The sequence below is a fragment of the Pleurodeles waltl genome, chromosome 5 (assembly GCF_031143425.1).
Source record: "Pleurodeles waltl isolate 20211129_DDA chromosome 5, aPleWal1.hap1.20221129, whole genome shotgun sequence".
Taxonomy (NCBI): Eukaryota; Metazoa; Chordata; class Amphibia; order Caudata; family Salamandridae; genus Pleurodeles; species Pleurodeles waltl.
In genome coordinates this window covers 851,895,213-851,919,477 of record NC_090444.1, presented here as the reverse complement: position 1 = coordinate 851,919,477, position 24,265 = coordinate 851,895,213, and the positions used below count along the sequence as shown (strand labels likewise).

Here is a 24,265-nt window from a genome sequence, read left to right as displayed (position 1 = left end):
TCTGCTGTGACACTAAGCTGGGGCCTAACAAATGCAGCATTACTTTGCCCCAAAAAAAAAGGTTTCCAATAAAACAGCATTACACAAGGAAAACACACTTCCTTAAACAAGCATATGTTGCAGCACCCTGATGAGCAGACTGTAGACATACCTTTGGCCAACAATGGGGCAACAGCACCTTTCGGGACGTGCAATAATGAATACTTAATGAGCACGTTTTCCTGTCGGGGGTGGGGGGGGGGGTAATTATCCGAGAATTAGCAAAGAGACAACATTTTTAAGTAACTTTACAAAAAGTTGTTTAATGCGCTTTGCATTGAAGTCTGTTCAAACTGTGTGGCTCTGCACCCCCAATTGTTTGCAGTATTAGCTCCGCCTCCATTGCTTGCCGTTTCATTCCCCCCTGCTCCCAAACTCCCTTCGCATCTCCAATTGTGGGTAGAAGCAGTAAAGACATGCAAAAAACGAGATTGGCTATCACCTACCGTTCAAGTTCACTGTCCGATCTGTTACTGACTCACAGACAAAACCATCCCGATCCAAACCCTGTCTTACGGTGAATAGTTTAGATAATGTTTATACATACTAACTGCACGTGCGAGCTCCAACAGTGAATGAGCACTTCTGGATTCTGTGCAGCGCACGAAGATTGGCAGAGGTGCCGCGAATACTCCAATCCTAGGTCACTTTACACAATCACGAGTCCCTCCCACTTTGCAGTCGAGTCCAAGAATATGTTCAACCATAGGATTGGCTCTCAGACGACCCGGAACTGCTGTTTATTTACCGCACAATTGTAAACTACTGAAGAATAGATGACGGACAACGAACGTTAGCCTGACTTCAGCCACGAAGAGTGTAAGTAGTGAGTTTGGTAGGTGGTTTACTTTAATAGAAACCCACCTTCAGTGGGTTAGAATAAAGCCAGGCCTGATAGCTCACTGTGCACGGCATCTAAAATGCTGCCTAGGTAGAATGTGCTTGATTTAATGAACGTACCAGAACTTTTTGGGCGAGATCCTCTCCCAATTATCGATAGAGGCAGCTTTTTTTCTCAGAGCTGCTGTGTTTTTAATGCATCTTGCTATCCGTGCTAACAATCATAAACTGTCTATTCTATGTGCATCGACGGTACTGGATCTTCACCGACAGACACCAATATGTGTGATTTAATTATTGAACTCGTTTCCATTCATAGCACGGTGGTGATAAACCACGTATTACAAATATTTAACAATATATGTTATTGTTCAGTGTACGATAAGAAAGGTTATTAAATACGCCGTCTATCTCATTTTAAAGCCACGTCTCTGCAACGGACTAAGCAAGCTAAATGGCTGTGTTTGAGTTCTAACATAGGTAAGAGACCTACTCCTCTGTCCAAGGTGGAACAGACTCATTTCAGGCTCCCACCAAATTCTTATTGAATCGGCTCAAAAATAACAATACGATGGCGCTGTTAAGTGCCTAGCGCTTCATTGTATATGCCGAGATTGGCTTGGAAAAGATCAGTGTCATTGGGATCTCCTAGACCTTGACTGATATGGTTAGGATAATTTCAGTTTCTGCGTGTGAATATGTGCTTGCCAGGTTACCCACTGCGGTCATGGAATGTCAGGATTATGAGGGTTCCCTGGAGGTTGGTGGGACCAGTCAGACGACTGAGCGTCTAACTACTGCTCCTTGTGCGGTCAAAATCCTCTCCTAAAGGCTTTGTCTGCATATTTCTGCATATCAACTTGCATCACAGCAATAACGGCGCGCTTCAGAAGACCCAGCCGTTTAAAGCAGAACTGTTCTTTAATTTTGTTGGTAAGTGTATACATCATATTTCTTCTTACCATTAAGAAAGATGCTGCTTTTGCGTGCACTTTCAACATCACCAGTGCAGTTCCACTTGACAGCCTTGTGCAAAGGAGAAAGCAGCCCTATTTAAGAAATATGGCTAAATAAGAACCTGTGGTTCGAAGCTGCACCTAGCACAATGGATTATTTCCTCAATATCCTGGAGGCGTTGGAACTGCCAAATTGTCACATTGGCGATGTTTTAATGGAGCAGTTGCTGCTAAGACCCAGTGTGCCCAAGATCATAAGCATGTCTGATGAAACGTATTTCAGGTAGATGTTTAGCCATGGAAAGTATGTTTTGTACTTTCAAATGCCATGTAAAACAAAAAAAAACACTGTGAGATGTTCCATGATGGTGAACTTTGTTTTGAAAATTTACTCTAGAGAAACAATTAACTTGCAAGTAAATCATTTCTATAAACTAATTTTAACAATTTGCCTCATTCTCATAAATGCATCCCCACATTTTGCAGGACAGACAGATTTGTTATGCAGGCACTACTTTCAGTTAATTGGTTTGGTGTTTTTTTTATCACACTTCTTTGTGTAAGCAGCTGTTCCAGATTATGAAGTTACACAGTTTAGCATTTGAAGAGCAGCTATGTTTAAAGTTGGCGCAAGTATACTGCTGGTATTTCCTGAAGAGAGCCAGGCTTTCCAGCTGCACACGCAAGTTACCCTCAGCTGTTTTATTTGATGGGTCTACAGAGAGCTGTTCAATGAAATAAATAAGTTGCAACCGGAACTCATTTCTTCCAGACTGTGTTGATGGACAGTAGAATATTTTCTAGTAATTGCAACAAGAATTTTAGATTCTATTAAGGATAGGGAGGCAAGGATTATGCTTCTCAAACTTTACTACTCCAAATATAGCAAAAAAAAAAAGAAACTAACATTTAAAACACTACATTTCCCATCAGGCTTTGAACCACGCCTCTAATCAACCCACCAATAGTCTGATGTCATAACATAGAAAACAGAGAGGTACCATCTTAACTGCCTCTTTCTTTGAGAAAGCGCAGTCCAAGGAATATGAAAACTCACGTCCGTAAGTGAACGAAAACAGTTCCACAACTCTCAACAGAGTAAACAAAGTTTAGCGCATCACTTTTCCAAAAGAAAATTGAAAGAAAGTAATTGAAGACATGTGTACCATCCACAGGAAACCATTCTACCACAGGCGCTTCAGTTCTGTTTAGACTCAGAGCCTGTGCAGAAAACGTAAAATAAATCATTTCTCAACATACAAAATATCACAAAGGGTAGGTCAATACAGACAATCTGTGGATATAAGATGACATCAAAGATCTCAACCTCTTACCTGTCCCAATGGGTGGGATAATCCTCACCTCCATGTCCTTAATAGAATCTAAAATTCTTGTCGCAATTGATAGAAAGTTTTCTATTCTATGACAGGACCAGAGGCTCTGATTTATGCTGGTTCAAAGCTGATCAACCACAACAGAAAAAACATGTACATTAGTCTGATAATAAAAAATCTTAAACATAGTCAGATGACTAATCAGCAGCATGAAGAATATCTTCCAACCTAGATCCTAACACAAAAACTTTTGACGCCATGGTTCCTTCAACTGAGTGAGCACCATATTGAAAAACATCAATGCCAGCTTCAGATATAACTCAACGGGCTAAGATCACTGTCGAGACCGAACTGAATGGTTTTTGAAGAGCAAACAACAGTGGACCTAGCGGGTCCGTTCTATGTGACAAAGTACATCTTCATAAACTTTAAGACATTGCACCACACAGAGTTTTGCATTATCGGTAAAAGCAGGATAATCAATAGACTTGGATGTAGTTTTTGCTTGTTTTGGAAATCAGAAATGAAATACCCTCTGGAGAAAACAATCTATCTGTAAGATCCAGGGCTTGCATGTCGACACCTGACAGCATGAAATCAAACATGAAAGCATAGTCAACTTAGAGGAAAGTTGTTTCAAAGATAAATCAGAATTAGCAGGCTACTGCTCCAGTAAAGACAGAACCTGTGTTATGTCCCATAATTGGCAACATCTCGGTTTAGGGGGAATAGCCACTCTAATGCCTTTTAACAACTTACACACCATAGGATGGGTACCTGCTGATTTACCATCAATGAGATCGTGACCAGCAGTCATAGTCGACCTTAATTGATTTACAGACCTGTAACATAATCCAGATTCAGCACATTCCGAAAGGAAGTTAAGAATATCTATTAAATCGGATCCCACAGGGTCCACCTTCCGTTGAAGGCACCAACCCACCCATCTCTTCCATGATGAAGAGTATAATTTTCGGGTGGAAGGAGCCCAAGCCTGATGCATAAACTCAGCAGAGGAAAGGCCTGCCAACTGTCCTTGTCTCCCAATATCCTCCAGGCCATGAGAGTCAATTGATTCTGCAGAACCAGTGGATTTCTTGGATCCTACCAGATCCAAGAGGTGTTGCATGAAGACAGGAAGAAGAATTGGAAGAGCTATTGACATTTTCAGAAGAGTTGGAAACCAAGATTGTGTTTTCCGCACACTGGAGTAACAAGAGTCAATGTTGTCACTTGGCATCTGACCTGGGCTGCGACCCTCAGAATCATGGCAAACAGTGCGAACGCATAGTTCACCAGACCTGCCCAATTCTGCAGAAAAGTTTCTGTCACCATTGCCAACGGATCCGGTCTCCGACTGTTAAATTCCTTGAGTTGAGCATTCAAGCGAGATGCAAAAAGATACACCTGACACAACCCTAATAACTGAACAATTTTCTGAAAGATACTCTGATGGATTTTCCAATCGCTGTAATCCACCATGAACCTGGAGTTCCAATCCGCCACTAGGTTGTTGTTGCCTGGAAGAAACTGCTAGGACTGTTATCTTCTGGGAAAGACAATAATGCCAAAACTCTTGAGCAGTGTTCGCCAGAAAGTGGGATCTGCCCCCCCCCACCAATAACGGTTGATGTAACGATCCGCAGAGACCTTGTCCATCCACAAGAGGATGCAGCAGTTGCTCTTGATGGAAGAAAGGGACTTTATGGCAAAGGAGCCGGCCAGGATCTCCAGACAATCGATGTGAAGTTCCAGTTCTTCTGAGACCATCCACCGCCGATAGAAAAATCTCTGCGCTTTGTCCCCCAGCGACTAGTGTCTGACTCAATGACTGTCTGGGGATGCCCCGAAAATGGCCTTGCCATTCCACACCTACTTGTGCAGAAGCTACCACTGAAGCTCTTCCTGGGTGTCGTGGGACAACGGAATCAGGTGGTCGTAACTGAAGCCCTGTTGTAGGTACTGAATCTTCAAATGTTGAAGAGCTGTGTAGTGTAATGGATCCGGAAACACTACTTGAATCGAAGAAGCCAGCAAACCTACTATCTGAGCCAGGGACCTCAAAGACACCATCTATTTGGACAGAGTAGACCTCAACTCCTGTTTGAAAGATTTCACCTGCAAGGGAAGAAGCAACAATTGGGCTTTCATGGAATCCACTTGAAACCCCAAGAATTCTTCCTGTTGCGAGGGAGTCATCATGGATTTTTTTTTGGGCGTTGATCCAAACCCCAGGTCGTGTAGCAGAAACATTGTCAATGACGAATGTGTCAAAAGTTGACATTTGTCTTGCGCTAGGAGGAGCATGTCTTCTGGTTAGACGATCATCCAGACTCCTTTTTCCCACAAGCGAACCACCACTGGTTTCGGAAGCTTGGTGAACTCCCAAGCAACTGAGGAGAGACCGAAAGAAAGACACTGGTATTTGTACCATAGACCCTTCCACCTGAATTGAAGATACTATCTGTGAGAGGGACAAATGGGAACCAACTGATAGGCATCCTTTAGATGAAGTTGAACCAACCAATCTTGCTCTTGAAGCAAGTCCCCCAATCGATGGATGCCTTGCATCTTGAAATGACAGTAAATCACAAAAGGATTAAAATGTCTTCGATTGAGAACGAGTCTCTGACCTCTACTCTTCTGAACCAAGAACACATGCTGCAAAAACCCTCTGGGTGTTGGGAGTTTGGCCAAATAGCCTGTTTTGCTCAAAGCTCTAGAATTTCTGAGTCTATAAAAGACACGTCTTGTTGGGAATAAGAGAGCGGAAGTGAGGGTTTGATTGGGTCATGGGAGAGTTTCTATACGATAACCCTGAACTGTGTCTAGCACCTAGCAATTCGAAGACATTTTGGCCCAGCTGTGTGAAAAAAGTCTTAGTCTGCCCTCCAGAGGGAGAGAATAACGAAATTTGGAGTTCCTTATCTGTAGACTGATTTATCTGAGGCACAGTAACCTCTGTTCATCCCTTCATCAAAAAAGCAGCCTCTGGATCTAGTGGGATAGAAGCCTGCCTGGGCTGGGTCTTCACCTTAACCCCTGCGTCTGGGGTTAAAACCTCTCTGGTGACCTTACTGGATGAAGCGGCCAGTCGCCCATCCTCTGCCGCGGCCAGCCCAGTCAAAAAGTGGGTTAAAGACGTGCTTTAAATAAGTTGTGACTTGTCTAGAGAGGTAAAAGTGCTGAAAAATGTAGCAATGTCCTCTACAAAGCGATCTCCGAATAATTAACCCTCTGTCAAAGAGACCTGGTTCAGCCGAAGCCAGTTCAACCAGTTGTGGATCGATCCGCATCAAAACTGATTTGTGGCGCTCCGAGGCAAAGCTAAGTTAGTGTTGCCCAAGAGGCAAATCACTCATTTTGTCCACTGAGCCAGCACCTCGGGGTGGATGTGAGCACCTGTCTCTTTTGCGTGAAGGGCCAGTTCACGAATCTTGAACTGGCCCTTCGTGAAGACATCAAGAAACTTATCTTGGCAAGACCAAAGTGCTCAGTCGATGCCTTTCTTGGCATCTTTTTGAATTTGTCAAAGAAAGATCAGCATGGATGCATTAGTATCAGGGGTAAGGGCAGTCTTAGGGGGTAGATCCGGTCTAGGGCATTCTGATGTGAGACAACATCACACAGCCTTTACAAATGTTCAGATGTGTGTAATCTGCCAGGGCAGGGATCCAATCAGAGGATCTAGGATGCACACTTTCAGAAGGGTCAAAGGTGAAAGGAGTTGGTGGGGGGTTACTTTTCTTGGAATGTTTGCCAGTGTGAGATTCTTGGGAAGAATGTTAACCGAAATCACAGTTGGTGGAAGGGGTCAAAATTGGAGAAGGAAGAGAGGGCTGGGTTTGCACTAGTACTAAAAGCATGGTCAGGCAAAGCTCCTTGAGCAACTTCACTAATGTCAGCTGAATGATGCCGGGGGTAGGGGAGGTTTGCGGGGGAAGAAGGACTACAGATGGAGAAGTGCCGGAGGAGCAGCCTGCCAGTTCTTCCAAGCACTGCGAGATGGGAAGAAAAGCTGACGGTTTTATCAATGGTGTATTTTTGTACAGATTTATCCCTGATTTCTTCCATGCCCTCTTCATAGTAATAGTCCTCATCTTCATTAGGGCCATAACCCTCCAGGCCCTGCCCAAATGTCTCATATTCAGACATGCTCACTGGAGGAGAAATCCTCACACTCAAAATCATCAGAGGGAAGCAAAAGCCTTCAGTCAACACAAAAAAGGAGGGGAAGACCCCAAAAATGCCAATTATTGCAGCCCTGCCCAGCGCATGAAAAAGGACATTGGTGGGAGGGAATAGCTGGCAGCAGGTTTAAACTTGTGTCACCAAAGTTAATTTTGACCAAGGACTTATAACGGAGGAAAACTCCTTGAAGAGCCTTATTTATAGTCCAGAAGAAAGGAGCCACAGGTGACTAAATCCTGCACAGGCCCTTACTATTACAGCCTGGGGAGAGGAGGCACACAAGCTTGGGCTACCTATGTGACCTAGCTCTCGGAAGGGACACTCCACTGCTAATGAGGCTGTGTGAAGGCGCGTCAACAAAAGAGAATATTTTAGTGGAAGAAAAGGTATTAGAGCATGACAATCTGGCACAACATGCATCGGAGAACGGTGAACGTGTGAGCACAGAGCGGCCGCATCAGCTGATCAGCAGTACACTCCGCGTACCGCTCTAAAGGAACCTGCAAGGAAACAGTCGTGCTCCTAATGTTATGAGGTACAAAGTGCGCGTTCAGTGTATAAACAATTTACAAGCATAGAAATATATATTAAGTCGAGCACTATAGAGAGGCACTTATCTTGACTGTAGAGCAGCAAAGAAAGAGGCAGTTAAGATGTTACCGTTCTATTTTGTATGGTTTGCTATCAGACTATTGGTGGGTTGATTAGAGGCATGCTTCAAAGCCTCATGTAAAATACCATGTTTTAATGTGCTACTGTTTTTTCATTAAATGGTAATGTTAAAACGTATCTAACACGCAACAAATACCCAGAGGCGTCTTGGAGCTAGGGGTGATGACGAGAGTGGACGAGAGGTATTTTAGGCAGATCTGAAAAGCCAGGTCTTTAATTGCTTGAAAAACTGTAATGGATTAGGAGCATTCTGGATGTCCATAGGCAGTGCGTTCCAAGCTTTTGCAGCCCACAGAAAGAAGCTCTGGCCTCCCCAAGTGGCCCGTTTGAACTTTGGGACAGCAACATGTTTAGCATTCGTGGATCTGAGCAATCGCCCAAGGGAATACAAGGCCAGGCCAGACCGTAGAAACACTAGCTCCATATCATGGAGGGCCTTATAAGTGATACAAAGTGATGTAAATGTGATTCTTTGGCGTATGGGTAATCAATGCAGCTTTTTAATATCCTTTGACACCAAGCAATATTTTGGAAGCTTCAGAAGGAGCCTGGCGGCTGCATTCTGTAGCATTTGGAGTTTGTTCAGGGTATATTGATGAGCATTTAGGTAAAGATTGTTGCAGTAATCTAATCTGGCCAGGACTAATGCAGTGATAAGCATCTGCTGAAGATGGAAACGGATGTAAGGAAAGACTTTATTCAGCATTTTAAGCATTAGAAAAACAGAAGAAGCTGTGGCCCTGGCTTGGTCCTGATAACTGAGCTTATCATCGATAATGAAGCCTAAATTGCAAGCCTTTTTCAATTGGATGGCGAGAGGGGACCCATTTTGGAGGGCCAGCAGGCTGATGACTAGACAATTGCTTCTCACTAACTAACACACCGATTAGCCAGCGGGATAACATACACATTGAATAAGGTAGAGCTCAGCGAGGAGCCCTGTGGGACCCCGCTTGGAGAAGAAAACGAGGGTGAAGTTAGAGTACCCATTCTTATTGTGTGTGCTCGCTCCTCCAGGAATGAGTTGAGCAGATTCAGAGCTGGGTCGCCGAGACCAGTACTAGCTAAGAGGTTGAGAACCGCAGATGGCAGACAGTGTCAAAAGTCGCCGAGAGATCTAGTAGGAGGAGCACTATACTCTTCCCTTCATCTACTATCTTCTGTGGCTTTTAGTAATGCTGTTTCAGTACTATTTACACTGCGGAAGGTAATTTGGGTTGATTCTAAAAGCTTGTTTTCCTGAACAAATCCCATAAGCAGAGTATTTATAATTTTCTCCACTATCTTAGCTGGTAGAGGTAAGCAGGAGATAGGACAGTAGTTTTATGGAATGGCTGGATCAAGAGAACTCTTTTTAAGCAATGGTATCACTGAGGCCTTATCCAGATGGAGGGAAAACATCCGCTTGGAAACTTCAGTGCAAAGATGGTGGACAAGGGACCAGCTACTGTTTCTTAAACAAGCTTTACAATTTTGCATGGGTTGCAGGGGGGGAACCTGAAGAGGTGGTGCTGATAAGCCTAAGAGCGTATTCAAACGAGGGAGGTAAAAAGTGGGGGACGTTGTGTAGAGATTGCGAGTGAGGGCTTTTATCCCGTTCTTTGACAGATGGTGAGAGTGAAGTGCATGATAGGCTGCTGTAAATGTCTTCATCCTTACTCTTAAAGAAGACAGCAAGGGTGTTTCAAAACGATTGAGTCATGGGGCCAGCTTTAGAAGGTAAACACTTAAGAGAGCTTAGTGACTGTTTGAAACAGCTCTCTGGTGAAGTTTTTTGCCTAGAGAATTCTGTTTGTGAAATAGAAGGTCTTTTCGGAGATAAATGATTTGTATTTAAATAAGCATTGTTTATATTTGATTTTTTTCCCTCTGGGTCATACTTTAACCTTCAACGTCTCTCTTGCCTGTGGCAGATTTACTTTAAAGCTCTGAGGAAAACCATGGAGCTGATTTAAGGATCCGATTCTGAGAAGGTCTAGCAGCTGGAACGGTCTGGTCCACAGGTGCTGAGAACCAGGTGGTATACTGCCCAGCAGCCAGCTCAAGGCTGGCGTCCAAAGATAGAAAGGAATGGTTCAGGGCTGAAATAAAATAATCGGTCTGGTTCTTATGCCGCAGACAATAGGCGAAGGCCGGTATGGCTTCCCTGCAGGGAAGGCTTTCTCATTTAAGAGAGTTATTAATTAGGACTATATTGTGATCGGACAAGGCTTAAATGGTTTAACTGTGATATTATCTAAGGAAGGGTTGCTAGAAAAAATACCATCAAGTGTGTGTCCTGCTCGATGAGTGGCAATGGAGACCTTTTGTAGAAGACTAAAGCTCTCTAAGGTCTGATGGACACCTGCAGTGACCGAGTCCAGGATGTCCTTAAGGTGAAAATTAAAATCATCCAGAACAGTGAAATCTAAACCTAAAGTCTGAGATTCTAAGAGTCCACCCATTTCCTTAGTGAAAGGGGGTCTGGGACCTGACGGGCGATACATTTGGTTACAGTTAAACGATTGCATATTGGTAAGTAAGAATGAGAAGGCTTCACAATGTTGAGCTGGTACTGGGCAGAGTTTGTCCTTTTTAGTGGATCTGAAAATTATTGCAACACCGCCATGCTTCGCTATTCTATCATGTCTCTCCATTGAATAGAGCTGTGGGGATAGCAAAAGACCAGTCTGGTACAAGACTTCTATATTTCAAGTAGTAAGTTTGAGAAGCATAATCGAAGCCTTCGGTCCCGCCACAGAATTATAATTCATTCACAGTGCACCCATGATTTCTCTACAGCCATCGACCTTGGAATTGTTCTTCTTGTATTTACCACATGAGATGTGCCTTCGGTTAATTTTTGTAGCACATCCAAAGAGTAAGAAGTTAACTGAAGTTTAAGGTTTATTTTTGTTTTTGTTTTTTTTTAATTACGAATGGCATTCCTTGTGCTTATGTAGCACTGAACTTTTCTGCAAAGCTAAAACACAATAACTCAGTACCCTGGATATGCCTGAAACCTGAATTGGATAGTCATCGATCACACTTTCTCGTGGTATCATTCCAGCTACCAAAAGACACTGATACATGTGACTGTGTGTGAATTATCATTAGGCTTAGGTTTCCAGTAACAAGATGTCACCTTTAACTTAACAATATTTGTGTTTTTTGCACAAAGTTCATAAAATGCAATGAGTAGAAGTATTGGCATGCTGCATCTCTTAATCTGGAAGTATTTGCATCTAAATTTCCATGTTTGCTTTCCTGTGCAGTTTTTGTTAAAAGTTTAATGTTCTCAATTTGATTGATGTGTGAAACAAAAATATTCTGCTTTGGATTCTACTTGAAGCTTATGTTTCTTGAATAACCACCTTGTTCTACGAAGTTCACTAGTGGGCTTTTCTGGCATCCATGTAATTTTGTTTCAGATTGTATGTTAGTACACTGTGCCATTGGTAATCTATTTGCTGATCGTTCTCCGTGTGTGAGGATATTGTTGACACATAGCTGTAGGCTACGGTTTGATGAACCGTGTTTCACAAGATTGGCCATCAATGGTGAAGTGTTTGGGTTGTGTTGAACCCATTTCAGTGGGCTTCTCTCACAAGTGGTATGTAAGTGCCTGGGTTGCTCTATTGCTAAAACACAAGATGCCCTTACAGGGCATGAATGTGTGGGGTTAAAGATTTCCATTGCTAAAACACAATATGTTCTTTAGTGGAATGAGTGTGCAAAAATATACCTGGGGCAAGTGAACATTGTTTGAATATTGAAAGATACCTTTTTCTATGTTTTTGTTGTTTCATTGGTTGTGTGAATGATTGTCAGTGTTTGTTGTTGGGTTTTCATACTTAATTTTTGGTATTCTGTGTTCTGCCACCGAATAATCATCTGGCTACCTGATGTAATTTGGTGGTGGTCAATAATTGAGGCATGTTTTTGTGATGCCCTTTTTACACACACCATTTGATGATGCTATAAATGTATAGTCTTGTTTTTCATTGGTCTGTATTTGTTGTTTGAGGTGGGAGGCTTTCCTTTTTATTTCAAAAGGAGGGAGATGAGTGGTATCCTGCTTGTCAAGTTACCCAGTGTTTTGAGGGCGGTTGAGGCAGACAGACCGGCAATGAGCATCTAACCACATATGCCCCTGGTGGTGTCATTTATGTATCCATATAACTTTAATAAACTCTCTCCTAATCAACCGGTGTTTCCTGCGTATTTCTGCATGTCAGCTTGCATCGCAGCGTAGGTCTTAGCAAGTCTCTAAGAGTGGTTTGAAGGCAGGAGTAAGCCAGGACCAGCACAGTTCAACTATGACCTTAAGACAACAGTAAGGTTACTTCTGGACTGTCACAGTAGACTAGTAACTGGTTTGGATGCCATAGATATCCCAATGCCTCCAGGAAGCCTAGGATATTTAGTATTTGTGTTGTATATTTATAGAATCTAGAATCAAACAGGGGACAAGAGGACTGTAGGCAAGAAACACAGGCTCTCTTAACCTCTTGGTAACTCTTCCTCACAATCCATAAGAAACAGGATGCAATGTAAATCTGTAATACACCATATTGTTTTATAGGGAGACTTGGGGGAACATAGAATAGCAAAACAAGTGTTATTGCCCCTTGTCTTTCTCTACATTTTTTCCTTCCAAATACAAGAGTGTGTAAAAAATGACGTCTATTTGAAAAATGCCCTCTAATTCACATGCTAGTATGGGCACCCCGGAATTCAGAGATGTGCAAATAACCACTGCTCCTCAACACCTTATCTTGTGCCTATTTTGGAAATACAAAGGTTTTCTTGATAGCTATTTTTCACTCTTTATAGTTCAGCAAATTAATTGCTGTATACCCGGTATAGAATGAAAACCCACTGCAGGGTGCAGCTCATTTATTGGCTCTGGGTACCTAGGGTTCTTGATGAACCTACAAGCCATATATATCCCCGCAACCAGATGAGTCCAGCAGACGTAACGGTATATTGCTTTAAAAAATCTGACATTGCGGGAAAAAGTTACAGAGTAAAACGTAGAGCAAAACTGCTGTTTTTTTACCTCAATTTCAATATATATTTTTTTCAGTTATTTTCTGTAGGAAACCCTTGTATGATCTACACAAATTATCCCTTGCTGAATTCAGAATTTTGTCTACTTTTCAGAAATGTTTAGGTTTCTGGGATCCAGCATTGGTTTTGCGCCCATTTCTGTCACTGACTGGAAGGAGGTTGAAAGCACAAAAAATCGTAAAAATGTTGTATGTCCCAGTAAAATGCCAAAATTGTGTTGAAAAATTGGGTTTTCTGATTTAAGTCTGCCTGTTCCTGAAAGCTGGGAAGCTGGTGATTTTAGCACTGCAAACCCTTTGTTGATGCCATTTTCAGGAAAAAAAACACAAGCCTTCTTTTGCAGCCCCTTTTCCCATTTAAAAAAAAGAAAAAAAAACGAAATTTTCACTGTATTTTGGCTAATTTCTTGGCCTCCTTCAGGGGAACCCACAAAGTCTGGGTACCTCTAGAATCCCTAGGATGTTGGGAAAAAAAGGACGTCAATTTGGCGTGGGTAGCTTATGTGGACAAAAAGTTATGAGGGCCTAAGGAATAACTATTCCAAATAGGCAAAAAAAAGGCCTGGCACAGGAGGGGTGAAAAGGCCTGCAGCGAAGGGGTTAAAGTTCTATTTTGTTTCTTAAAAGCAAGTATTATGTCAATCATCTTAGTGCTGTTACTGTATGTGGATTGAACATGTGTCTGCCTCACACCTACCTTCCCCCTTGAAGAGCCTTTAACTGCATGATCGGCTCCACCACTGGGGGTCAAGTACTACCCTTTTTAGTACTTTACTCTGTTACTCAGGGCCCAATAGTAGTTTGGACACCGGGACATCAAGAGTAAATGCCTTCAACCCCAACTATTGGCCCAACCAACTTCTGCTTCCCCCAAAATGGGTTTTGACATTACCTAATTCTACTAGCATGTTTATCAATATATTCTTTGAAACATTTTAAAACCCCTAGGCTGCAAGATCAATCAGGGGTGAAAATAGTTACTTATTCTCTAGATGTTATCCTTTGCTTTGTGATGGGAGCAGTATGGCATGAGTAATTGGGCTATAAGTGAATCTGGTACAGTTCTTCTCCAAATCCTAGCTGGTGGCTTATTTGACAGCCTCTGTGGCTTTCACAGGAAAGCCTCTTTAGCAGTCAGTTTCCCTTTTTGACACAGTAGTCCCAAGGAGGTCCATTCTGAATCAAATGTCTTGGGGCTGTCAGTTTCTCAAAACAGCAGAATGTGGGCCTTTTATCATTATGTTCTTCTGTCATAGTTCTGCATACTTGATTATATTTGGCTAATGTTGCTTCATTGAGGAAGGTTTCCTGATCTAAAGAATCTTGAATCCTGTTGAGAATTTGGAGTCTGTAATTAATTGAGAAAAAATCACGTGCCTAAATGCGTTGTGAAATTGAAAACTCAGCCCTAGCTCTGTTACTGATTGGCCATCTGCTCCTTCACTGATTTTGTGCTTTCATAACTAGAGAGAAACTAAGACCTTAGTAAATAAAAATGAAGTGCGCTAAGGGAATACGTTTCACAGTGGGGAGAGGAAAAAGAGGCAGCCTGAGGGTGAAGTAAAGGTTTGGGAATCAGAAGAAAGGTAAAAAGGATGAAGTGAGATGGAAGTTCAGAGGCAAGGAAATGTGTTATTTTTAGTTTCTTTTTTTTATTTTTTATTTTTTAAAATTTTCTGTTGAGTTTCACAATCCTTTCTATGCCAAGCTTAGTCATAATTAAATGTCATATTGGTTTTGTCCTTTCTAAGGGCATAAACCCCCATTATGAGTGGTCCAGTGAGGCGTAGTCACTGTTGTTTTCTCTTCTCTCAGAATTACCATTACAGGAGGTCTCAGTAATTCAAGGGCAGGGTAAATAACAGGAATTAAATGTTTTTTAGGAATAGCATGCAGGAAAAGTGTTTCCATGCCAATTATCACTTGTGTTTCTATTTAATCTCTGTGTGAAAGACACAAATTACCTTTTTACCACGCCAAAAAGAAGCCTAGAAAAATCAGAAATTTTTTACTAGACCTGCAGGTTGAGTAGCTTGAACAATCTACTCAACCTAACTCTAATGTACTTTACCCGGAAACGGGTCTCAAATTGTGTCATCCTATACAAATATTGTATTTTACGATCGCCTTTTTCTTCATTCTCATATATGAGTGCACCTTCAAATATGTGAGTTCAGCATTTCTGCTGAAAAAAAAAAGTCCTCTTTTTTTGTTTGATAAAATACACTAAAGGTTTGCTCCATGTATAATAAATCTAGCCCACATTTAGGCTACACATGATCCATGCATGACTTGCCCCCTAGTTTACTAATAGCTTTGCCATCAGGGCAGGGGTGTTTCTCAGTTTATGTTTAAACACACACTTTTAATAAGTATATTACTAAAGCATGATGTGGTACCCCACTGTCATTTATAGACGGTAAATTTCCAAGTAATTTCCAAAAACCTTCCCACTAACTTGCAGCTTTACTGATAAAACTATGTAGAGTATTAACAATAATCTGTGAAAATTGGGTTTCAGAAAACATTTATCATTTGCACGTCACCAAGTAAAGTGTTCTGACTTTTTTCATCCTATTGAACAAAAATATTTTATCACCCAAGTACAAAAAATGATATTTCACAGCTGCTGAAATATATTTTGAAATGTTTGTTAAGTTGACTTAGTTATATAAATGTTGTGTGTTAGGGAAAGACCCGATACCCACAGCCTTTCATTTCTCACAAGTCAGACAGTTCACCTTACAAAATCCTGGAACTCTGCAGTCACAAAGAAAAGTATTTGAATTGCAAGAAGATAAACTGACTTTTGACCCCTGTTGCTGAACACAGAGCAAATGTGACAAGAATAAGAGTTAAAGGCATCTTAATTGCTAATTCAGTTTCTGTCTGAATAGAACACCTGTTATTTGTCCACTCACCAGAAGGGGCAAGTAGATTCTAAAAAAAGCTCGACCTCATAAAACATGTCTCGCCATAGCGAGTGGTCGAATAGATTTTTAGAGCCCTGAAAAAGATTAACAAGCCACTCTTATTGAGGGCTCTAGACTTTGTCGATTTACCAACATTTCTTGTTTACTTTTCACGGTGAGTTGTGCAGAACGAGGTGGGCGGGTGGTGGGCAGAATTCTGTTACTTTACATTTGGTTGAAAGCAGAGTATCATGCATCTAGCATAGTTGTCAGTTTGGTTGGTTAATCGTATAACACTGCAATGCAGATTCTGCTTCTGAACATCGATTACATTGTCTCTCCCCAATAGGTCTAGTTTGAAGTGTATGATTACTTCTTTTCTGTATCCATCTAGATCATGAAGCGAGTACGAACAGAGCAGATTCAGATGGCTGTCACCTGCTACCTCAAACGCCGTCAGTACATGGATTCGGACGGTCCCATGAAGCAAGGTCTGCGTTTGTGCCAGACTGCTGAAGAGATGGCCACCAATCTGACAGGTAACAAATTAGTTATAGCACGTGGGCGGTAGGAAGCATTCATATTTTTGTAATATCTTTATTAAATTTCATTAACATGACAACACAAGTCTAGCACTTTTTTAACATGGGATTGTATAATTACTGCCCTTCTTTACTTTGTGAACAGCTTCAACAAAAACATCTAATAAATTAGTAAAAATAGTGCATATTCCTTAATACAATTTTCTTATGTGTGGGCACTGGCCTTACTTTTCCACCTTTATAGCCATGGTGGAGCATAGGTTTATGAGTGATTTAGGTTTTATATATATATATTTTTTATTTATTTATGATTTAGGGGCTATTTAGAAATAGATCATCAGTTTGACGTTAATTTATGCATCAAATCAGTTCTTTCATATGCAGTTCCTCACCCCCAAATTTTGTGCAGTGGTGCAACTTGTCTTAGCTCAGCCCATCCTGTGGAATACTTATGTTTTACTGTTTGTTCTCACTCACTAGAGCTATAGCCCTGGGGGTATTTCCTTTCCCTTCTCAAGCTGACTCCTCTCATGTCCCTCTGTAATTTTTTCATTGTTAATTATGCTCCTTCTCTCCTCTTATGGACGACAGCAGCTCGCTGTGCTCCTGCCCGCCCATTAGCCTGAAGTCAGCATTCCTCGTGGCTGTTTCCTGCCATCCGTCCTGCAAGTTCATATGTGGCTAATACCCTATATTCTACATGCTACACATTGTCCTTTAGCCGTCCATCTGCCAACTTTTTTTTTCTTTCTTTTAAATAAAATAAAAAAGAGGGATCCTTCAGAAGTGAAGCTGCATCTTTTCCTAGCCTCCCTGCCTCCTGTAACTCGGCTGCTATTTTGTTGCTACTTTGGTTCTCTAGCAGGGGAACCGGTGAATTGCGCAGAAGCGCTACTGAGGATGTGTGGGAGTGGGGTAGATTTTCAGAGCAGAGGTCTGCCTACATTTTGCATGCAGCTGGAGGGTCCCAGACCCTCAGATACTGCGGAATCCCGTTGATGGAGGCTGCGGCAGACTGGCAGAATCAAATAGAGGAGGAGATAAGGGAATAATGTTTTTGGAATTACCCCAGCGTTGCTCCCTCTATAGAGAAATACTTTACTGTAATTCCCACATATGCCTGCACAGTAAATTAGGAAAATCCAAATTAAAGACCAGAGCAGATATTCTGTGAATGAGTAGTAACTACTACTAAAGCTGCCCCTATTTGGAACTGTCTTTTTCAGACTCCAAACTTTACCTGATGATTGATTAAAACTCCACTTGCATTCACCCAAAATGTGGTTCAATAGTCTACACCACCAAAGGTTGCTTCTAGGATCAGGTAGTCAGCTGCTTATACTACTAGTACTTTACGTCTAAGGATCCCATGCAACTCAGCCACCTTCAGGCCTGGGTAAACTATTGAATAGACGTGGTGGAGAAAGGTTGTTGTGACTACTTGTAATTAGTTCTTTATGATGGCCAGAAAGCCCCGCTCAGGCAGAATAATCCCTATTGGTTCATGTAGAAAGACTAAATCAAAACTTCTACAAAATAAATCTTCCCATTTAAATTGTCTAAAAAGAATTGCTCCTTTTCCAACATATGTTTTGATAGCAGAGGATATCCTAGGAGCCACTTTAATCCCATTATCATCCCAGCAGGATTCCTCCTAGTGAGCCAATCAAAACATACAAACTGTAGTTTGCCCAAATAATAAAGGTCTGCCTTTTGCAGTGTCAGATGATAGGCCTTTAACTTCCTTTCCGGAAGATTCCCCAGATATTGATGCTTTTAAAACCAAGGCTGCATTAGATCAAAAACAAGATCAGCTATATAGTATCTCATCAACACCACAAAAAACATTGATAAACCTCTTCTGCAGAACCCCTAGTTTGCATTCTCTCAGAGGGTCTGCGCTGTCTGGTATTCCTGCTATAGTACTAGTTTCACCCAGCAGTCTTTGCAGGCAAGATTGTTCCTTATTCTGAATCTTTGCTTTTCCTGGAAGGAATCTTATCACCTATTTTAATTGTACTTGAAAAATCCACAAATAACACTGATTATGTTCTGGATGCTCTATTTGTGATTCTCCACAAGTTAGCTGGAAAAAAAGAAGCCACCTGAGCAGGAGTTTGATAATTAATCTCAACTGAAGATTAGAGACTTAAGGACACAGGCTAGTGCACCACATTGTCTAATTTTCTTTCAAAAAGTGTAAGGTTAAGTCTGGGGGATCTGAGACATTTCCTTTAGAGAACCTATTTGTTGAAACAATGATTGAACCTCCCTTAAAGGTTGTCCCTAAAAACACATCTGAGCCCAAAGATGCCATCTATTCTATTTTCCAGAGAAAGAGAAAAAATGAAAATAAAAAAAGCTTAACAACGGAAAATAATAGCAAAAAAAACTATAACAACACAGACATCGCAAAATGATAGAACGGTTAGCAAAAACCTGGCAAGGAAGTTGCATTTTGCCCCAGCCATGGATCTAGAATTTGTCCAGGCAACTGTTGAAGAAACTTGCTTGTTGGGGACTCCCTGTCCCAGGAAAACAGCTGTGTGAGGGGAGCGGAGCCAGGACAGGGAGCACTTCAAAGCGCATTAGGCCGCCCCCGGGCTAAGCCTGGGACAATGGCGGGCCCGTCCACACCCGTCAGAGACTGAAGGAGGCCGGGCACGGCCACCCCCCCTTTGATGTAAGGTAAAATCAGGATATTAATCCTTAGAGTGTATCAACCCATCAAAACCTTCCTTGATTTTGGTATACAATTGAGTATGGTTAAGCGTAAGGCTAAAGGGAGCCCTGCAACTGGTGCAGCTTTGCCCAGAGTTCCCAAAATCCACACTTCTTCCCGCAATTTCCAAAACTGTGTTACCAACCAGATCGATCCACTGATTGAAGATGTTGAGACCATATTGAAGGGGACAGACCAGTATGCTCACAAGAGGAAAAAAAGTGGCCTATTTTCTTCCTTTTTCAAACCTAAGCCAAAGAATAAGGGAGAATTATGTTCTAAAGCAACAACGACAACTGTGGTGCCTATACCAGGGGCTTGTGATAATATGTTTACTTAAAATGGGACCACCAATCACCTGCGTGGGAACTTGGGGGGCGCACCCCTGTGTAGCTCAACCACTTATGAGATCCCCTGTGCAAATCGCTTCTTACTCTTGGGCTCTCTCGATGACCTACCGGGCATTGACAAGCCAGATCAAGGCGTGCAAACATCTTGTCATTTGCCCGTTTAAGTCCCTTTCCAGGAAGACTTGGCAAATGCTATTTCAAAATTAAGAGAAGAAAGTAGTGATCTCAGACCAATGATGGAGGAGGTCCTTAATCTCTTACGACAGCCAGAAGGGGCACTAGAAACCCAAGGAACTCAAAGTGATTGCCCTGCCCCCATGATGTCCATCTATGAAACCCAGAGGCCGACAATGACCGAGTACCCTCCAAGCCGGGTTGCTCTAACAAGGTCATCCCCGGCTATTGTACCAAATTTTGGACTGAGTGTTCAGAAGAGATTCAACACAGCGTCTGGTCCTCGAGCGGGCAGATCCTGCAAACAGCCTTTTGTATTGCCACCCACTAAAATTCATGACAAGGCCCACCAAATGTTCATGTGTAATGTACCGTGAGTACCGTCCACCACACGTGAAAGTAGCTTGTCTCTAAAGAACAAAGTCATCCATTGCATCAGATACGTTAGTCAGTGTGGTTCCATAATACATTCTGACATTACTTCCATCATGCGTCAAACACAAACCCCAGGGCGTTGGGATACAATAGACCTAACATTTACTTGTCCTAACCTAGTGGAAGGGCTGCTATCCTTAGAGCGACAAAATGCTCTTAGGAATGGTTTGAACATTGTTTTTAGCCTTTCCCGTCCAGAGCGTCGCGCAGGCACTCTGGTGGATCCCCCTGCTTCTGACATTGTGCTGGATCCCATGGGACATTCATCTGCTACGGTACTTGAGACGGAGCAATCCACGACTTCTGGAAAAGATCCCAATTTGCTTGATACATTGAGAAGTCATAGAGAATTGCAAGGGAGTCCCAATGGAACAGGGCTTGTGAGCGTGTCCTCATCTTTGATGGCACACGCGAAGGTGTGTGGTCCGAAGGCAAAAGCCTCCCTGGGACTCGCGCTTCACTGCAACCTGATAATCTTTCTGATATTTACTGACCGCCCCCACCCTTTGCCCCCTTAACTATCCATCCATCATCAGAGACAGGCCTCCAACTATCATTGGACCTGACATCATCCAGAAGCATAGATCAGGTAGTGCCCGCATTGTGGTAGTCATCGATAAGCAGCCAAATACCATACCTATCCTCAAGCGCATAATGGGTAATCATGTGGGGCCAGGGTCTTTTGATTCTGAATTAATTTAATGGAATATAGTTGGCATCCGTAGCAAGATCATTGATCCTGGGTGGGGGCAGTTCATCAATACTTTCAATGCTAGTCTTTTTCAGGAGACCTCGTCTATTTAGAATATTCCTAGGCAGGGGTTTATTTCTTATTGCAAAAGGGCAAGACCATCTGAGGCTGGGCAGGCAGTAGGGGGCCTCATTACATGGATGAATATTCTCCTTGCAGGGGAAATGAGCAAAATCTACGTTGATCCATGTGACATATTGGTAAATTAAGTTAACCCAGGACCCTAAGCTTTTATGTGTCAATGTATATAATAGACCAGGTCCACCAAACCAAATTACTTCAGTACGTTGAGTGCATTGGTTTTGGAATTTCTCCCTACTCCCTACGTTCTTCTTGTAGCTGGAGATTTGAATGTGTCCTTGGAGCCAAACACCCTTTTTTCTGAACTAATTCAATTAGAGGATTCCTCATGGCGAATTCCCACTTCATCTCCGACAAGGAACCAGCCTAAACTTAGTACTAGGGCTCTCCATGTGATTGACTTTATGTTAAAGCACGGTCTTCGCCCTGGAAATTTGGCAGTTTCCCTCTGACATACCTGCTGAACCGACCTTTTTCAGAGGGAGTTACAACAGCCCCATCAACTTTGTCCTGATCAATGTTAGAATCTGGCACGAATTTAAAGATCTTCAGGTGGGGGAACAATGCAGCAGTGACCACCCCTTTTAGTACGGTGCGAGAGGTGGCTCTCGACCAAAGCGAACACACAGCGGCAATGTGAAGGTATGCTCCCTAGCACAGTGGCAAACAAAAACACTCAATAAAATGGGAGACCGTCCCTACATCTAGTGGGTTAATGGCTAAATTGCATGACTTAACCCTTAAGCACTCCACTGTGACTGTACTGTCTATATGTTCACCTACGCAGCTCATAGATAACATTTAACGTGTTTTTCCTCTTTGAGGGACTTATTCTCCAGAGCTTGCAAGGGGGAAAAAAAAGTGTATGGGGAGCAATTGTAGATGGTTTAACAAAGAGTGTAGACAGGCCAAGAGCTGACTCTTGGAGGCAGTAAGGGCAAATAACAGAGAGAAACTAATTTTAGCTCGACGCAAGTATGCTCACGTAACAAAGATCTGCAAGTCCAATTGGGAGGAGGAGACTGTAGGAGGCTGGCCTGGTTTGTAGTGGGTACCAATGGTACTTACACCAGGTCCAGTTATCCCTTATTAGTAGAGTGTAGAAGTGTTCTAACAGCTTAGGCCGATAGAGGTAGCTATAGCAGAGCAGCCAAGGCTGAACTAATAGACATGCAAAGCACCTACAATACCGCTATATCACATAGGTACCATATCATAAGAAAGACAATACTCAGTTACTAAAAATAAAGGTACTTTATTTTAGTGACAATGTGCCAAAAATATCTCCGTGGATATACTCCCTTGGGTGGTAAGTAACATACACAAATAACCAAATCAGGTAAGTAAAACAGCCAGAAAGTAGTGCTAATACTGTAGAACACAATAGAATGCAATGGGCCTACGGGCAACACAAACCGGAATGCGAACCACACATGTACCCCTAGGCATGTGTAGTGTGTAGAGGGTCACTGGGAGTGTAAGAAAACACCAAGGGTGTAGAGGAGACCCCACCCCAGGACCCAGGAAAGCAGCAGTAAAGTACTACTATTTCCCCCAAAACACACTAAAGTCGTGATAAAGGATTTTGCAAGGACCAACCCAGACTGCAAAGCACTGAAGATGGATTCTTGGACCGGAAAACCTGTAAAGAAAGGAGACCACGTCCAAGAGTCGCTAAAGTGTCCAGGGGGGGGCAGGAGCCCACTAAACCCCTGATGAAGGTGCAAAATGGCTGCCTCCGGTTGGAAGAAGATGCTGGTTTTGCACCAACGGAGTGAGTTAGGAGGTTCTGCTTCATGCAGAAGATGTTCCATGGCGTGCTGGTGGATGCAGGGTGGTTTCCTTGGCAAAATGCTGCAAACAAGCCTTGCTACATGCAAGAGTCATGGTTGAAGAAAAAGGGTGCTGCCTGGGTCCAGGAAGGACCAGGATGTTGCCACTCAGGAGGGGAGACAGAGGGGGCCCTTAGCAACGTAGAGAGCCCACTGGAAGGAGGGAAGATCCTGCAGGAGTCCTTGAACACGGGTTCAAGAAGACTGAACAAGGCGGTCATCACAACACTGCAAAGAGAGGTCCCACAACAGGAGATTTCTTCGTGGCTTCCAGTGCAGGGTGAAGGCAGGCAGCCCCTAGAGCATGCACCACCAGGAAACAGTTGAGAAAGCCGACAGAATTAGGCGCTACAATGTCGCTGGTAGTTTTCTGGCTACTTTGTTGCAGTTTTGCAGGCGTCCTGAAGCAGTCAGCGGTCGATCCTTGGCAGAAGTCAGAGAGAAGTGCAGAGGAGTCCTGGTGGATTCTTGCAAGTCGAAATCTGAAGAGAAGCCCACAGGAGTGACCCCAAATAGCCCTGAGAGGAGGATTGGCTACCTATCCAGGTATGCACCTATCAGGAGGGGTCTCTCACGTCACCTGCGGGCACTAGCCACTCCGAGGCCTCCAGAGTGTCCCCACACCTCTGAAAACAAGATGGCAGAGATCTGAGACACACTGGAGGAGCTCTGGGACCACCCCTGGGGTGGTGATGGACAGGGAAGTGGTCACTCCCCTTTCCTTTGTCCAGTTTCGCGCCAGAACAGGGACTGGGGGTTCCCTAAACCAGTGTAGACTGGTTTATGCAAGGAGGGCACCGTCTGTGCCCTTCAAAGCATTTCCAGAGGCTCTGGGAGGCTACCCCTCCCAAGCCTGTAACACCTATTTCCAAAGGGAGAGGGTGTAACGCCCTCCTCCTAAAGGAAGTACATTGTTCTGCCTTCCTGGTACTGAGCTGCTCAGACCCCAGGAGGGCAGAACCCGGTCTGTGGGGTAGCAGCAACTGTAGCTGCAGAGAAAACCCTAGAGAGCTGGTTTGGCAGTACTGGGGGTCCATAGTGGAGCCCCAGGATGGACGGAATTGGCTCCCCAATATAATGTTTGGAATGGGGGGACAATTCTATGATCGTAGACATGTTCATGGCCATATTCGGAGTTACCATTGTGAAACTACATATAGGTATTGACCTATATGTAATGCACGCGTGTAGTGGCGTCCCCGAATTCTCCAAGTCTGGGGAAATGGCCCTGAACTATGTGGAGGCACCTTTGCTAGTGCAAGGGGGCCCTAACACCTAGTAACTTCTTTGCACCTAACCTTCAGCAAGTGAAGGTTAGACATATAGGTGACTTGTAAGTTACTTAAGTGCAGTAAAAATGGCTGTTATGAAATAACGTGTGCG

At 43.0% G+C, this 24,265-nt stretch overlaps 2 protein-coding genes across 10 annotated transcripts in view; one reads left to right on the top strand and one right to left on the bottom strand.

Annotated features, from left to right (window-relative positions):
* URB2 (URB2 ribosome biogenesis homolog) overlaps nucleotides 1-660 on the bottom strand; it is a 524,601-nt gene extending 523,941 nt beyond the window's left edge. For all 3 annotated transcript variants that reach the window (XM_069234932.1, XM_069234933.1, XM_069234934.1), the window contains exon 1: nucleotides 486-660. The gene's annotated coding sequence lies outside the window, so the exon portion shown is untranslated. The remainder of the gene's footprint in view (nucleotides 1-485) is intronic.
* The window catches only part of TAF5L (TATA-box binding protein associated factor 5 like), a 522,668-nt gene that overhangs the window by 184,359 nt on the left and 314,044 nt on the right, over nucleotides 1-24,265 (top strand). For 3 of the 7 annotated variants that reach the window (XM_069234935.1, XM_069234942.1, XM_069234943.1), the window contains exon 3: nucleotides 16,390-16,534. In XM_069234935.1, coding sequence (XP_069091036.1) covers nucleotides 16,390-16,534 — 145 coding nt within the window. Of the gene's footprint in view, nucleotides 1-747; nucleotides 875-915; nucleotides 1,813-16,389; nucleotides 16,535-24,265 lie in introns of those variants that run through there. The other 4 variants (XM_069234937.1, XM_069234938.1, XM_069234939.1 and 1 more) reach the window with 4 other exon arrangements.